A 17,112-nucleotide genomic window follows, 5' to 3' on the forward strand; every position below is an offset into this window, starting at 1 on the left:
TTGTAAGTCAACTGCAGTATGGTCCTAACATTAAAGTATGCAATTGATGGTATTTTCCTACAAATGATTCTAGAAAGAATAAATAAGTTGTTAGAACCATAAAGCAGTCTGTGGATTTAAATGACTTTTTTCTCTCTCTCCCTCTCCTTGTCTCTCTCATAGTTATAGCATTTTGTCACCTGAATTAGCTTCTAATTGGTTGAGTAATAAGATAATTGGATGAAAGACAGAATTTTAGTTCTAACTCAAATATTCTTTCCTACAAACAGAAACATTGTCAGTTGTTGCTGTGGAACTAGAACTAAGGGATTTCTTAAATGTGCTCCCAGAAGATGGCACTGCAGCATTTTTCTTGCCATATCTTCTTTACTGCAGTCGAAAGAAATCATTGACTTGAAGGTATCACTTGAAAAATACCACAATCACATATGAGACTGAATTTTTAAAAACTGAATTCCAGATAAAAATATAAATAAAGGATTTTTATATTGAATCTGTACACATATTGCAAATTCTCTCAGGCTGCTTACCTCAGTGGTATTTTTAGTTTCATAGTTTATGAACTGAATCCATTCACTTGTCTGGAATGTAAAAAAGCTACAAGACATAAGAATTTCCTCAAAGAAGGTATATATTTTTAAAGGTAGAGACTAACTTTTATTCCAAGGAACATCAATTCACTGTTGTTGGAGATATGACAATCTTTTTCATCCCATGAACACAAAGAAACAATTTGTAAGTATGCTCAAAAGAATGTCCCTGCAAGTGGTCCAGAATTTAACTTTTTAATTTTTCCGGGTTTTTTCTATTGGTTCACTTTTAAAAACAATAATTTTCTTTGAGAAAAATGTTAATGTTTTCCCACAATAAAATATTTCAAATTTTATTTTCTTGTTACTTTTAAAACTCATGCTGAATTTCTCTCTGAATCAAATCAAGTAGAAGTTTACAAAACTAACTTCCTTTGTATCTGGCTATTAACATGATTTGTGGAATGCATGTTTTTCAGCCAAAGCCTTGTTTCCATCTTTTTGTTGATGTGTCCTCTTATTCTTTTAGCTAGACTATGTGAAAATAAAGAAATATGAAGAACTGTTCTTTTTTAGTCTCTTATTAAACAATTTTGAGTCCAAGTTCAGCTCATTGATAGTATGCTTTGACTTTAGTTAAGGTTGGGCAAAAATGCTACTCACCTGGTGTTTCCACAACCATATTTTAAAAACTCCTCCTGATGACAATGTTCATCTTTACCAGAATCTAATGTATAGAATTGTCAACTCTGCCTTTCTCCAGTGTAGAGTAACATCATTTTGATCATGTCTTCAAGGGTTCACAAAACTCAGATTGGCATCATTTTATTTTAAAATGTATTTTATGTAAATTTTTTTAATTTAAAATTTTACTTTTGAAATTTTATTGTTTTATTTTATCTTAATATTTTATTTCCTGTATACTGTGTCCCAATGTCCACTGGTTCATCAGCAGTGATATGAGCAGCATGTTAGAGGGGTTGATGGGAAGCCAAAGTTTAGAAACATTTCATTGAAATCTTAATAGTGATCCTTTGAGGACTATCCAGGACAATGTCTGGTCATGGATTTTTTTTTTTTTAATGTGGTTTTTTAAAGAAAGCCATAATGGTGGTGATATGATGCCCTATATCAATCAATTGTATTATTAAGTGTATTAAAGTCATTCATGTGTTATAATACCAATCTGTTGATCTTTTCATATGAAACAGTGTAACACAGTTTTCCCCACAAATGCACAAAAGTGTATGTTTTCAGTCTTTTTAAAAAATGCTTATAGCCATTCCAAAGTATTCTATTCACCACTTTCACATACATGAATCATTGCTTTTTCTTTTTTTTCACTTATCACCAGTTTATTTCTTTCAGCCAGACTTGGTCTCTATAGAAAAAGAAATTTTTAAGACCATTATTAAAAATAGTATATATCATATGGTTAAAAAAAATTAGTACATGGTGATTTAAATGAATTCTGATTTTTTAAAGTTATTTTGTTTATTCTTGATTCACATATTTTTCTGCTCTTTATATGCTTAAAACACATCTGTATTTCTAGTACAACTTTATTTAAAGAAAAATTAACTTTCCTTCCCGCAATATCCTTCTTCATTATAAAGGGGAAATTAATAACTTTACAGTGGAGAAGCCTGGCAGACACCTCCTTAATCAGATGCTTCAAATGAGCATAACAAGTAAGGGAACAAATCAACATCTGGTGCCTCTTGACATGTATTCTGAGAAAACCCAATATCCCTGCCCCCAAAAATGCATAACCTGAATCTGGTCATGAGGAAACATTAGACAAACCCAAATTGAAGGGCATTCTACAAAGTGACTGACCTGTATTCTTTAAAAGTATCAGAGTTGTGAAAGACAAAGACCAAGGAACTGCCCCAGACTAAGGAGACTGAGAAGACATGTCAGCCAAACTCAGTGTATGAACTGGATTTTCTTTTTCCACGAGGAACACAGAGTAATTGGTAAAATGAAAACAGTCTATAACATTGAATTTTTTTTTTAAATTTCCTGATTTTGATAGGTGTACTGTGTTTATTATGTACAAGAATATTCTTTTTGTTAGGAAATAGGAGTATGTATTTATAAGCTCTTTAGTCGGGGTGCATATACAGAGATGGGGAGATAGGAGAAGGAAGAGAAAGCAAATGGTGCTGTGCAACATGACATTTGGAGAATCTAGGTAAAGGGTAAACAGAAATTCTTTTTGTACTGCTCCTACAACTTTTCTGTAAGTCTGACATTGTGTCCAAAAAGTTTTAAAAAATTCCTTTGCATTGAGTTAATGTGTGGTTAGATATTTACCAAACAGAGTATTAGATTGGATTTGGAAACCTACTGGAAATAAAGAATATACACTCCCTGACTATAAAGAACTTAAAGCTGCTAAGCAAGCTTTCCTCCTACAGGTGGCTCCCTTTTGGGAGCTATCTCACTCTCATGGAAGTGTCAGTCTAAAAAATGTATGTTTATATTTGTCAGAGGAGGTTTTTGTTATGCTTCCTCTGGTAGGGGAAGTGAGGCATTCCATTAGGTATGGTAGGATATCCACAAGTCTCTTCTAATGATTTTATTTTTCTTTGTGGAAGAAATTGTCCCCTGGTGAATGATATTGAAAGATTTCACCATAACTTGATTTTCTCCCTTGTCTGTGTCATGGTAGGGAAAACTTTTCCTAAGATTTAGAATTAAGGTAGACTTGGCTAAAGCTTTATCAAACTTTCATTTAAAGATAATTCGCACAGATAAATGTGGCTCCCATTTTTCTGTGAATAGTTCAAACTCTTTTTTGTTCATTACTGCTTCTTTCAATCCCACATAATACCTTTTCTCTTTGTGAAAGCCAGATTTCTCTTTAGTCTTTTTTTCCACCGTGTGTTTTCTCTTCACATTTGCTATTTGTTATTCAGTTTTTAGTATGGATTTTAAAATAGTCTCCCCTTTCTTAACCAAGCAAGCAGTCATCTCCCTCTTCTCCTTCCAGGCTTATGTAAGAGGAATCTTCTCATTGTCTCTTTTGTGTTGGCTTAGCCTATAGCAGCATCCTCTGAATGTGAGGCATTTTATTTGCACACGTGAATGTCCCAAATGCCTTACTCTGTGTTCCCTTACTCTTGGTTGTTTCTCTGAGCAGGACCATTCTTTCGTGTGGCTTGTATCTGTGCTAACATTCTTTAAATTCTACTTAAAGTGTTTTTTTCTCTTCTTTGACTCTTCACCTTGTTCAGATACTCGCATTAAACCCAGTGGGTTATCTGTCTGTCTGAGTCTTTGGGGTTCTGGTGCTCTCAGTACCACTCTTCGTAATAAAGGGTTTTAATGGCAGTAGTTTTGCAAATTATGAGGTCTTTGTGTAAGACCCAGGAGCGGGAATTAAAACTTTTCATTTGTAACAGTAGTCTTTCAGTGATTTTTAGTTTTTGAAATATATTTACTTCTTTATTTTCGTCTATTTATATGTTTCCTTTTATGCCAGCTCGAAGAGGAAACACAAGGAGTTGTTTCTCTACATCATTTCCCCCTGTTGGATTTGCTGTTGCCAATTCCAACAATTCTAAACTCAGAAGACCCAGGGAACACTAAAGCCAGAAGCCACTGAGCAGGAAGTTTACTCTTTATACAACATATTTCTTTAGTGTTTATCCGTAAAAGGACCATTCATTTTCCTGTGTTTTTATTGTGTGCATGTGCGGACATCGGCAGGAGAATTCTTGCTGGGGTGAGCAGAGCAGAGAATTTAGATCTGTATTTTTCCTGGATCTTTGCTAAATGTTTGTATGCCCCCCAAATTCATATGTTGAAAAGCTATTGCCCATGGTGCAAGGATTAGGTGGTGGGGTCTTTGGGAAGTGATTAGGTCACGAGGGTGGAGCCCTCATGAATGGGATCGGTGTCTGTATAACAGAGGCCCCAGAGAGCTAGCTTGTCCCTTTCCCCACATGAGGCTATGTAATAAGTCTGAAACCAGGAAAGGGCCATCACCCAAATGCTCTGATTTCAGATTAATAGTCTCCAGAACTGTAACAATAAATTTCTGTTGTTTATAAGCTACCCAATGTGGTATTTGGTTAAAGCAACCTAAATGGACTAAGACAGTCTTTGATGAACAATAATAATATCTCCCTTCCCCTCAGAAGCACAGAAAGACACTGTTCTGCTTAATTGACTATTTGAAATTATATTGGTTATTGGAGGGTTTTGGAGACCCCTTTCTCCTGTAACAGGTACTACCTAGAAAAAAGTTAATGTTTTCTATTAAGAAAGAAGTTAAATTTTAAATGTGTCTTTTGTTAAGTCACCACTACTCTCATATATATTGCTTCAAGGGATGTTAATTACACTGCATCAAATTGGTGTCAGATTGTGTTAGAGACTACTGGTGCCGTTATTAGTACCAGCTATAAGAAGATAAGCAGCATCCCACACCATTTAACAGTAAATAAATAAATAAATGAATTCCTGTTTGGAGGTAGAGAAGGAAGAAATAAGGGCAGCAAATTCACACATGCTTCAATACTGAGGGAAGTATTTAGGCAAAGTAGTGCGTCTTAATATTCATGATATATGCCTTCCAGAATTACTAACTAGATATTCACCTTCATTTGGTAGAACGGTGTAGGTAGTTTCCATTCCAGCATGAATATGGTCAGTCACATGGCAGTGGAGTAACCAGGTTCCAGATGTTTTTGGAAACATTTCTAAGGTTTGGTATGTCCCAGGGAAAATGTCAAAGACATCAGAACTATAAATGCCCCTGTGCTTAATTAGAAAAATGACAAATATTATATAATGTTTATTATATGTGAGAGTTCATTCAAGTAATGTTTCACTGGCCAGCTCAGAGACATGGATAAATCTTTAAAAAAAAAAAAAAAAAAAGAGAGACCCTGCACATTTCTATGTTTAATACTCAATCCTTGTATTCCTGCTAAACCCTTGGCACTATGGGCCATTAAGTGGGTGGGAAGGAAAGATGTGATGAAGGTGAAGTCATCCAATAGGAGCACCTGGCTTTGTTTGCCTTTTTATCAGAGTACTTGAGTTACACAAGGGAATTTAGCTGTGCCTCCATTTCAATCTCACTGTTTCTGAACCTATCCTAGATTAGTTTGTCTGTGAAACTTTAAGGCTGGTAAGTAATGAAGGGAGCAAAAATGGAGGCCAATGGAGAAGCCCAAACCAGGGACAGTTCAGGTAGTCTTGACAGAGTGCTTGGAGGGTATTTCTGCAGGGGTGGAATTGAAAGTCTGCTGAGAACTAAACCAAAATACAAATAATAAAATGGCCTTTTCTGCAGTGTGCTTTGTGGAAGCTTCTGAATTTTCTACATTAACTCCAAAGGTAAGAAAAAAGCATTTTCAAAAGGGCTATTGATTCCTGCTGAAATCAGCACTGGGTGAGAAGTCAAAGTAGGATTGAGATCTAGGGACCAATCAGTTGCTTGACACCTGATCTTGTTCACTTCAGGCCATTTAAGATCCAAACTTAGAACAGGCAGAGGTTATAATAAAGTCTTATCTCTACTATCTGATCCATCATCACGTAAACATTCCTACCCTCTGTGCTGGCAGTTCCATTCAAAGGCCTTGCCCAGGAATGTGTGAGCAGAACCCCAAGAAAAGCCAGTAAAAACTAAATCCAAGGGAAAGCCCAACATGTAACAAAGGTTTGATAATGGCACTTGAAATTATTGCATGCCACACTCTTTGAAAACAATTGAGTTGTTTCTTAAAGCCTTAAACTTATCGTAAGTCTCTTTGAGGAAATATTTTCTTCATTTGTATTAAAACATTTTCAAGTAGAGCAGGAATAACGACCATGAGTGGCCTTACCTGGTATTGGAAGCTATGGCCGTGGAAATGTACTGTGTGCAAGTCTATTTCATTGCCCATTCCCATCAGATACCAGTTGACTTCATCTCCCACATGCATCGTGAGGCCTTGCAAGTTCCCAAACATTCTTCCATTAATAGCTGGGGACAACATGTGAGTTTTGATTACCTTCCAAAATATTTTAAATCAATGGCTATTTCACAGAAAATAGGATTATCTGGTTAATAAGTGGGATCTTTTTGAGATACTAGAACTTTTTCACTACAGATAGGGGAAATGGGTACTTTAAAGTCAATAATATCACAGTTTTTCTGCTTATAGTCACTTATCACTAAAAGGCTTATTCCTAGTTTTGAGTTTAAAAGTGAATTAGACTAAAAAGGGAATTGGAAGAGAAGCTAATAGTTTTGAATATAGTCCCCTTTTTGCTTTGAACAGAATTCTACCTCACATGCAAAGTGTGGCAGAAATGGTTTATTATAAAATGAAACAAATGAGTAGTCTCCCCAAAAAATTATATCTGAAAGCAGAAAGGGGAAAAAATAGGTTTTAGAAGAATGTATCATACCATGCATTTTATTGCTTTCTATAAATTCATCATTGGCTTTGTCTACTTTTTCAGGGTGATCAGAGTATGTTTTGATGTTGTCATCTAAGTACCAAGATTCATTCTCATCAAAAACAAGAAACAGAAGGGAAAATTCCAGGTTCTTTATGGGATTGAATACTTTCAAGTAGGGTTTCCGACAAACAATCAGCGGCCCAATTAATCCGCTATAGAGATCCTGAAAACAAGAAAAAACTTAAGTCATTCTTGTGGTATACGTTAAGATTTCAGAGAACTGGGATCTTATTGCCTGTTACCTCAGGAATCTTGGAGGGAAAGATTTAGGTAGTAGACTGCCCAACATGGTTCTGTCAAGTAATAACTTTCCATTGGAGTAGTTAAAATTGGAGCAATGATGAGAAGTAGGTGGGTTGTGAAAGTGATGCCGAAGTAACAGAAATGTGTGCAGAAGCCAAATATTGGTTCAGCAGCTAATAAACAACAACTGAAAAGAACCCCAAATGAACAGTGTTGGTTTGCTTATCCCATAAGCCAAACACTGTGCCAGTCACTAAAAATCCAAAGATGAATCAAAGCAAGGCTTGCCCTCCAGTAACTCAATGTAGCAGGGGAAAATCTCAAGGAATAGAAGAAATGGACTGATTGCTGTGATAGGGGTACATAAAGTGCTAACGAACACAGGGAAGACCACAATGGACTTAAATGTACAAAAAGTTTGGTTTGGCTGGACGTCAGTAATGGCAGATTAGGTTTTATTTATTTATTTTTTTTAGGCCACCCCTGTGGCATATGGAAGTTCCCAGGCTAGGGGTCAAATTGGAGCTGCAGCGGCTGGCCTATTCCACAGCTACACAATACCAGATCTGAGCCACATGTTCGACTTGCACAGCTCACGGCAATGCCAGATCCTTAACCCACTGAGCAAAGCCAAGGATCAAACCTGAATCCTCATGGATACTAGTCGGGTTCATTACTGCTAAGCCACATTGGGAACTCTGGCAGATTAGGTCTCAATAGGCCTTTGAGCTGAATTTTCTTTTTTCCTTTTTAGGGCCGAACCTGCAGTATATGGAAGTTCTGAGGCTAGGGTTTGAATCAGAGTTACAACAGCTGCCTATGCCACAGCCACAGCAACTTGTGATCTGAGCCACGTCTGCAGTCTACACCACAGATAGCAACACTGGATCCTTAACCCACTGAGCAATGCCAGGGATCAAACCCACATCCTCATGGATACTAGTTGGGTTCATTACCCCTGGGTTGCAACAGGAACTCCTGAGCTAGATTATGTTCTGGAATTTTAGATGTTGTGCTATAGGTCATAAGTAGCCCTTGAAAAACTGAATGTGGAGTGGCAGCATATTTGTATATTGGACCAGTGATCCTGGAGGTGGAATGAAGGAAGGCTTGTATGGGAAAGATACTGGAGACTATGAGGTCATTGCAGTAGTTGAGGCAAATTACTAGCACCTGATCTGTGGTGCTAGGTGGAATGGACTGAGCTCTATGTAGGGGGTGAATTGTCTGGGTAAGCCAGAGGTAAGAAGTAGATACTTTATATTTAGGACTGTAGCTTGCACAAATGAGTAGGTTTAGTATTTGTGCTATTTATTATAACTGGGAATACAGGATGAGGTGGGGAAAGATCTGTTTCCATTGTAGAGTTGCTGAGTTCCCATCCCTGTGGGACATGCTGGTAGAGATGTTTAGTAGGCAGGTGTATATATACAGACATGTCTGAAACGCAAGAGAGATTTGGACTAGAGGTTTAACTCTATAAAAGTCTAGATACATGTTCTGATTTATAGTTGTGAGGGCCTTTGGGCTCTGAAGATTTAATCAAATAGGTTTAGCTGTGCTGTGGTTGATTGCTGGGGTCATCATTTTTATTATCATGTAATGGACTCTGAAATCATGTACTTCAGTTCTTTGAGTTGAATGTATTTTCATATCAAAAGGGAAATAAAATACCGTGTTAATATTTAATTCTGTGGTAACCATAATCCGTAGTCATAGAGTTAACACATTGATACTGTATCCTTAAACCAAAAAAGAAAAAGAAACCAAAGTGAATTACAGAGTAGCTTACTTTCCTGTGATTTTAGAGTCATAGAGTTGGACCACAGGAAAATTCTAATGACATCTTCCTTTAATTGTGTGTCCATCTGAGGAATATGCACAAAACACAAATGATTTAAAGTTTACCTTAACTTGGTCCACAGTTGAATAGTAAACCCATGGAATACAAGGAGAATCATCTATTCCAGCTCCAGATCTTTCTGGGATTTTCCATACATAAGTGCGCGTTTCACCTAAGTAAATCAAGTTTTAACATACCTGGTTATATTTGGTATGTATTTGATGTATATATATATATATCAAATTATCATTGAAGCCTTGATAACCAATGACCCAGAAACTGGAAATGGCAAAGTAATTATTTTCAAATTGCAGCAGTCCTCAAAGTTGTTTTCAAGAATTTGGGGTTTTTTCTTTGGCCACACCCACAGCATATGGAAGTTCCCTAGGCCAGAGATGGAATCTGAGCTGCAGATGCAGCCTATGTCATAGCTGTGGCAATGCTGGATCCTTAACCCACTGTGCTGGGCTGGGGTTAAGCGACACAGAGACAACACCAGATCCTTAACTTTCTGTGTCACAGCGGTAACTTCAAGAATTTAGTTTTAAAACCAACTGTATGACACACTTTTATATTTTCTTGTCAGTTTTGAATTAACTAGCCATGACATACATGCCACACCACAAAGCCAGGAGGTGGCAATTCCAATATCACAATTTGTAGAAACTTTGCAACCATTCTTTTCTTAGCCTGAAATCTATTTCTCTAAAACCCTTTTTTTTCTTCCACCTCCCAAGTGATGTTCCCCCAGTGCTAGTCCCTTCTCCACTTCTCTGTGTCTTATCTAGACCATCCTCTGTAATCCCTTCAGCTTCACATGGCCTGCTTTTTCTCCTTTTTCACCATTATCCTCAGTGATTTCATAGTTCCAGGCAGGGAGCCGTCATTAGACCTCTTGACCTCATGGATCACTGACCTGTCACAGTGACCTCTGTTGTCCCTCTCATTCTGTCATACCACACACTGTTCTGTGACAACTCTGTTACATACAGGACACAACCACACCGTGGACCTTCACACTTGGAAAATGGCCAGTTTCTCCATCCGTCTCTCTTGCCAAGGTCTTTACTTTCTTCCATTTGCTCTGGGTTCCTCTCCAGCCTGATCTTTGCTGCCAGTATCCTCAGGGTTTCCTATACAACTGCTCACAAGACCTTGACTTTCAGCCATGTTCACTCACTGTCCATTCCATTTATGCAGATCTCAACATTCAAAATGTTAGACTTTAATTAGCCGGAGTCTGACAAACCTTTACTAGGGAATCAAGGAGGACATGAGGATATGGTAGATGTTTTCCTTTTTCCTCAAGTCCTCCATCTTACCTGCCCCTATGTCCTTACCATTTTTGTAAGCGGAACATTTCACTGAGAAAGCGTAAACCATAGATTCATCACATGAACGTACTGTCTCTTCGATAGTCTTATTCTCATAAGCCAAAAATAGCCTTTCCTTCTTTTTTCTATCTGCCCCAAACTTCTTTGCCATCAGTGGCCTTGGGCTTGTCCTTGACTCCTCCTTTCCTAATATTCCCTAATGACCAAATGTTCAGCAAGTCCTTTTAGCACCACCTTTAAAACAGAACCAGAACACCACAGCTCCTTCAGCTGCTTCCTACCTGGTTTAAGTTTTACTAATTTTTTACCCAGATTATTGCAGTAGAACCCTAATTGCCCCTAGATGTCTGCCCTTGTCCCCCATGGTCACTTATTCACACACCAGCCAGAACAATCCTTTAAAAAATGTTAATGGGGGAGTTGCCATTGTGGCTCAGTGGTAAGGAACCTGACTAGTTTGATCCATGGAGTTGCTCAATGGGTTAAGGATCTGGCATTACCATGAGCTGTGGTGTAGGTCAAAGGTGTGGCTTGGATCTGGCATTGCCGTGGTGTAGGCTGGTGGCTTACAGCTCCAATTTGACTCCTAGCCTGGGAACTTCCATGTGCCTCAGGTGCAGCCCTAAAAAGACAAAAAAAAAAAAAAAAAAGAGGTTCATTAGCTCATTACTCTCCAGCTCAAACCCTCACATGGGACTTTAGGATGAAATATGAAGTGGTAACCATGGCGTCTTGAGGTTCCCCCTCCCTCCCACTGCCTCCCTGCCTTCCCTGGATCTCATATCACCTTCTGACCCTGTTCGCTCTGCTCTGCTCTGGCCTCCATGCCATTCCTCAGACCCACCAAGTCCACATCCATTCAGGACCTAGAATACCTTCCCTCTACAGCTCCCTGTGGCTCATTACTTCTTATCATGTAGGTGTCTTCACTGGTGGCACCTCCTCAAAGAAGCCTTCCTGACTGCCCTCCCCCCACAATAGTATTTTTGTCACTTACACTGTCTCATCTGCCTTCCTCTTTTCTCAAAGCACTTTGGGCAACTTGAGATTATATTTATTTATTGTTTTTCTTAGAAAAGTGTAAGGGTCACATGGGCAAGGCTTTTTATTTTTATTCCCCACAATTTCCAAGGACAACTCTATATTTTTTCTCACTTGGTATATTTGGGAACTAAGAAATTACTGAGAAATAGTCCTTCTCTAGAAGCCACCTTTCTATCTAATAGAAGGAAAATACAGTTTTTATTAAAATACACATCTGTGTATTTAATCTGTTTCCATTTTTACTCTGTATTAATTAAAGAAACATTTAAGGAGCTAGTACAATGCCAGATATTGGGCTAGATTTGGGGGTTTTAAAACTCCAGTGGCAGCCTCTGCTCTTAGGACACGGTCTGTTTGTTTGTTTGTTTGTTTCATTTAATGATTTTTTTTTTCCATTATAGCTGGTTTACAGTGTTCTGTCAATTTTCTACTGTACAGCCAGGTGACCCAGTCACACATATGCATATACATTCCTTTTTCTCACATTATCATACTCCATCGTAAGTGACTAGATGTAGTTCCCAGTGCTATACAGCAGGAAGGAACTCGTCTTTGGATATAGGCATAGAACCATTCAGCCACATGGTAAATGTTATTTGGGGTGTGTTCTAGGGGAACCATCTCTGCTACTTAACCTTGAGTATATATAGGTCTCTAGTACCGTAAGTTTTGGGGGAGGCCATCTCCGCTACTTAACCTTGAGTATATGTAGGTCTCTAGTACCACCAGTTGTTTTTTTCTTTTTTTTCCTTATAGTTCTATGGATTTTTTTTGTTGTTGTTATATGCATGTAGGCATACATGTACACAGACCCACCTCCCTGCATGCCCTCTTAACCACCTCCTTCTTCACTCCCTCATGATGCACTCATTTAGATAACAGTTGTGTGCAGAAAGGCTGTAAAGTCTATTAAAATGCACCCCTCCTCCCACCATAAATACCTGGTACTGTTGGGATAACTGTTGGACTCTCCGTTTTCACTCCATGAGCATGTATTGAGTAGGGCCTTGTGGCCGTATTTTTAAAGACAATATTTACTTTGTCTCCAACATCGGCATGAAGTTGTGGACCTGGCAAGAGTGGAAAGGAAGACTGGTTTATATACCTATCAGATTGGAAGCTCTAACTCAGTAATAAAAGAAAAGAATATGTAACTTTTTTTATCTTTAAGGATGTTTTGTCTCCCCCCCCACACACACACCTCCCCCGCCCCTGCCTCCACTGTAGTGTCTTGGATTTAAACCTGGTCCCAGAAGATTCAGATAAAAACACTAGTTATGGCTGTCTCTAAAGACAGAGACCATGGGTGCATCTTTCATCGAGTCTTAGTGGAGGGAGGTTTTGTCCTAAAAGTTCCCTGCAGGGTAGTGGCTAATCATAGTGTGTCAGCTATGACCCTACCCTGGCCAGGAGTCATTTCTCAACATCTGGACTTCCAGATCTCCCTTTGAATTAAGGACTGTTCTGCATTTGAAAGGTCAGGTAGGACGATCCCTCCCATTCCTACTCCTGAGCCAGTCTTAGCTTGTCTCCTGCCTGAGAGAATTTCTGGGACCCAGCACCAATGCCACTCTGCTCTCCCTTGAGTGTCTTACTCCAGGGACTGAGGATCCGCAAGCCCAAGGGAATTCTGTCAGTGTAGAAACACAGTGGGCTTCAGAGTGGCTTCCCCTGCACTTGATGATTTTCAAGGAAATTCCCAATTCTGATGTTCTTAAAGTGATTCTGAAAATTTGAAGGCAACTTTTCCCCAGCCTTGTGCACCATAATACTTTTTCTTTTTCCTTATTTCCTTATTTATATGTACATTTCTTGGAGTTAATCATTTGCATCTTAATTTTAAAAGTAAATAGCTATGACTTTTTTCTGAAGGAGTGAGATAACAGGGAGAATTCAGTTAAGAATTTCAGTACAAAGTAATTTCTAGCCATTTCGTCAAAACTACAGGCATCAATTTGCTAAACACCAAATATATACGACTTCATTAGTATATGGGGTATAATACATTGTTTCTAATGGAAGTTAGTAATATTTTATTATGCCATATTTTTAGAAATATAGGCTTCTCATTTTATTGAGTCATTATTGTTTTTTATTTTTATTTGAATAATCTTAATATATGAACCAAGAAAATTAGACACACAGACATGGACTGACTCTCACTGCACATAGCACTACATCACTAACCCACCCCTGATGAATTGGAACTGTGACAGTACCTAGAATTCCCAGGTGTTCTTCTTTAGCTTTTCTCTGCACTGGAACTTGGAACGTGCTGTCAGTGAATTGCCGATAAACAACTTTCTTGTACTTCGAGCCTATGTAAAATTCTCCCTTGTCTAAAAATGCATTTGAAACACTTACACACACACACACACACACACACACACACACACAATTAAGGTTAGTATTTGTCTTAAGGAAAGTGGAAGATGAGTTTGAAATTTTGAATAACAATATAATTTTAATTTAATTACGCTAGTTTGTAATATCACTCTCTTATTCTAGCCAGAAAGAATCTATAAAACAGAAAGACTCACAAATGCAGAGAACAGATTTGTGGTTGCCAAGGGGGAAGGGTGGGGGTAGGAGAGAGATAGACTGGGAATTTGGGATTAGCAGATGCAACTATTATATATAGAATGGATAAACAACAAGGTCCTACTTATTGCACAGGGACCTATAGCCTGGGATAAACCATAGTGGAAAAGACTATTAAAGAGAATGTATAATTGAATCAGTTTTCTGTACAGCAGAAATTAACACAACACTATCAGTCAACTATACTTCAATAAAAAATATAAAAAAACCCCCAAAACAACAGACAGGTATGGTGGAACTCCATACCTAGCTAGGATTGGAGACATTGAGTCTTGACCCTGACTCTCTCACCAGCTAAAATGACCTCCAGCTAGTCAGTGTCAGTCAGAGTCTCACTTTATTCACCCCTGCAGTGAAGTATGCGATGAGATCATCTCTGTTTCCTTATGACTCTAAAATGTCACGGGTCTAGATTTCATCAATGAAGCGTTGTCTGGGTCCTGCAGTATTTGTGGTCTATAGGAATTGAAATGGCCCTTTATCCAGCCATTCCCTTTACCTAATGCTTTCATCAACTCCTAATGGCACTTTTTTTTTTTTTTTTGCCATTTCTTGGGCCGCTCTTGCGGCATATGGAGGTTCCCAGGCTAGGGGTTGAATCGGAGCTGTAGCCACTGGCCTACACCAGAGCCACAGCAACGCGGGATTCCAGCCGTGTCTGCGACCCACACCACAGCTCATGGCAATGCCAGATCCTTAACCTGCTGAGCAAGGCCAGGGATCGAACCGCAACCTCATGGTTCCTAGTTGGATTTGTTAACCACTGAGCCACAACAGGAACTCCCTAATGGCACTTTTGACAATTCTACACCTTTCACTGAAATAACCTTCTACTCCCTCACACCGCAAATTATACTTACCATCTCAGTCAACCTGACCAGCTAACCATCACTCAGCTACAGATTTCCAGTCATGTGATCTGGTAATCTGAACACACACCTACCCTGATCTCTCAAATCATATCCATGAAGGGTTAACGCATGACATGAGATGGTAGAGGGGAGTGCTTGGCAAAGTACAAAAGAGCTACCTTGAAGTGCCAGGTGATGCTGCTCTAAATGTATTGTTTCTGGAGCCCAAATCACCATCCTTGACTTACATTTATTCACACCGAACGCACTTTTACATTCCATAGTATATATGTTATTGGTTTGTTTCAAACCATGTTTTCCTGTAAACTCTTGGAACAGAGATCACTATCTGCTCTAGTGACCTCAAGAATTTAAAGTGTTTTCTTCCATACATAATAAATAGTTGTAAGAATGTGAAATAATTTATTACCAGGCAAATAATGAAATCTTTGGAGGAAAGATAAGCACAAACAGTTGGTAAAGAAAATTAGTTTAGTTCTAAATGTAGCAATTAATTTTGGTTTAAGTTTGAAAGCCCATGACAGGGGCACACGAGTATGAGAAGACCGTCTAATAGAAAAGAAAGTAAGATGATGGAGTTCCCGTCGTGGCGCAGTGGTTAACGAATTCGACTAGGAACCATGAGGTTGCAGGTTCGGTCCCTGCCCTTGCTCAGTGGGTTAACGATCCGGCGTTGCCATGAGCTGTGGTGTAGGTCGCAGACGTGGCTCGGATCCTGCGTTGCTGTGGCTCTGGCGTAGGCCGGTGGCTACAGCTCCGATTGGACCCCTAGCCTGGGAACCTCCATATGCCGCGGGAGCAGCCCAAGAAATAGCAACAACAACAACAAAAGACAAAAGACAAAGAAAAAAAAAAAGAAAAGAAAGTAAGATGAGTGACTAGAATCAAATGAGATCAATGAAAATTTTCCTGTGAGAAAATTAAGAGAAGCAGAAATGAATGAAGAAGATCCCTAGGAAGACTTTTGCTATTTTTGTTGTTATTGTTTAATGCAACTGTTCATTGGGTTTTGTTTTGTTGTGTTTTGTTTTGTTTGTTTGTTTGGTTTTGCTTTTTGGGACCACATGTGCAACACAGGGAAGTTCCCAGGCTACGAACTGACTTGGAGCTACAGCTGCTGTCCTACACTACAGCCACAGCAATGCCGGACACTTAACACACTGAGCGAGGCCAGGGATTGAACCCACATCCTCATGGATTCTAGTTGGGTTCCTTACCCCCAGCTGCAACAGGAATTCCTGTTCATTGGTTTTTATTGTAGCCTAATTCTTGCTCCTCTGAAAAAGAAAGCTAAAAAAAAAAGTTGGGAGTCAGAGTGTGGAGAATTACTTTCGTTCTTGTGAATGATGCAGCTCCTTTTCCCATTCCCTACTTGGGGAATAATCCCATTCCACCTCCACTGCTGCGATGTAGTAGGTCCTTTCTCCCAGGTAGAGGTATGAATTCTCATTTAGCTGCTTGCACTGGTTTACAGTGTATTTTTGTTTCATGCCTCCTGTGTAGTGATCAGTTGTGAGGCACTCAACATCAAAAGTCCCTGGAATGAGAAATAAGAAGACGTGTCACCTCCCCAGAGTATTTTTATCCACCTTCCCACGGTGGCCAGCAGCCCCTTCCCCTGCCCTATTTTTCTTCATAGTACTTATAACCATTTAATATACACATGTAATATACCTGCTTGTTGTCTGTCTTCCTGCATTAGAATTTCCGCTCCATGAAAGGAGACACTTGATCTCTTTTGTTCACTGTTATATTTGTCTAATACAGGGAAAGGTGACACTGGACCTGTCTTGCATTTTAGTGGCATATAATGAACCAAATCAAGTCTCAGGTAGGTTGGCATATTTGCATGTTTTGGTTAAAATTATTTTTTGTTTTAGTGTGTTTTATTCATTCAAAACCAGTTCTGTAGGTGTCTGAATTTGCATGGTTATAGTTCTAGTATAGGATAACTGATTGCCAACAACTAATAAGCCAATACTACTTCTAGGCTACCGAGACTTAACAAGAAATTTAGATGCAGAGGCTTTATGGAAGTCAATGCCTTTCTAGTCTGATGTGTCAGCTATCTTTAAAGCATCATATAATCGAAAAGGAGACCATCTTGAGGATTTGGCTGGGTGGAAGTAGGAGAAACTTCAGGCCACTCTTTTGTTGCTCCCTTCCCTCCCCTCAAT

General features: G+C 38.9%; 2 protein-coding genes across 5 annotated transcripts in view; one reads left to right on the forward strand and one right to left on the reverse strand.

Annotated features, from left to right (window-relative positions):
* HPS3 (HPS3 biogenesis of lysosomal organelles complex 2 subunit 1) overlaps positions 1 to 526 on the forward strand; it is a 47,669-nt gene extending 47,143 nt beyond the window's left edge. For 2 of the 3 annotated variants that reach the window (XM_047784399.1, XM_047784419.1), the window contains exon 17: positions 270 to 526. In XM_047784399.1, coding sequence (XP_047640355.1) covers positions 270 to 397 — 128 coding nt within the window. In that variant the 3' untranslated portion in view covers positions 398 to 526. The remainder of the gene's footprint in view (positions 1 to 269) is intronic. The other variant, XR_007135508.1, reaches the window with a different exon arrangement.
* Positions 1 to 17,112, reverse strand: part of CP (ceruloplasmin) — a 65,776-nt gene that overhangs the window by 10,318 nt on the left and 38,346 nt on the right. Inside the window, exons 12-19 of one of the 2 annotated variants that reach the window (XM_047784385.1) lie at positions 16,265 to 16,472; positions 13,682 to 13,821; positions 12,404 to 12,532; positions 9,150 to 9,256; positions 6,945 to 7,161; positions 6,377 to 6,516; positions 5,141 to 5,303; positions 633 to 1,911 (exon numbers count right to left, since the gene is read on the reverse strand). In XM_047784385.1, coding sequence (XP_047640341.1) covers positions 1,895 to 1,911; positions 5,141 to 5,303; positions 6,377 to 6,516; positions 6,945 to 7,161; positions 9,150 to 9,256; positions 12,404 to 12,532; positions 13,682 to 13,821; positions 16,265 to 16,472 — 1,121 coding nt within the window. In that variant the 3' untranslated portion in view covers positions 633 to 1,894. Of the gene's footprint in view, positions 1 to 632; positions 1,912 to 5,140; positions 5,304 to 6,376; positions 6,517 to 6,944; positions 7,162 to 9,149; positions 9,257 to 12,403; positions 12,533 to 13,681; positions 13,822 to 16,264; positions 16,473 to 17,112 lie in introns of those variants that run through there. The other variant, XM_047784376.1, reaches the window with a different exon arrangement.

This window comes from Phacochoerus africanus, chromosome 1 (genome assembly GCF_016906955.1).
Source record: "Phacochoerus africanus isolate WHEZ1 chromosome 1, ROS_Pafr_v1, whole genome shotgun sequence".
In the NCBI taxonomy this organism is placed as follows: domain Eukaryota; kingdom Metazoa; phylum Chordata; class Mammalia; order Artiodactyla; family Suidae; genus Phacochoerus; species Phacochoerus africanus.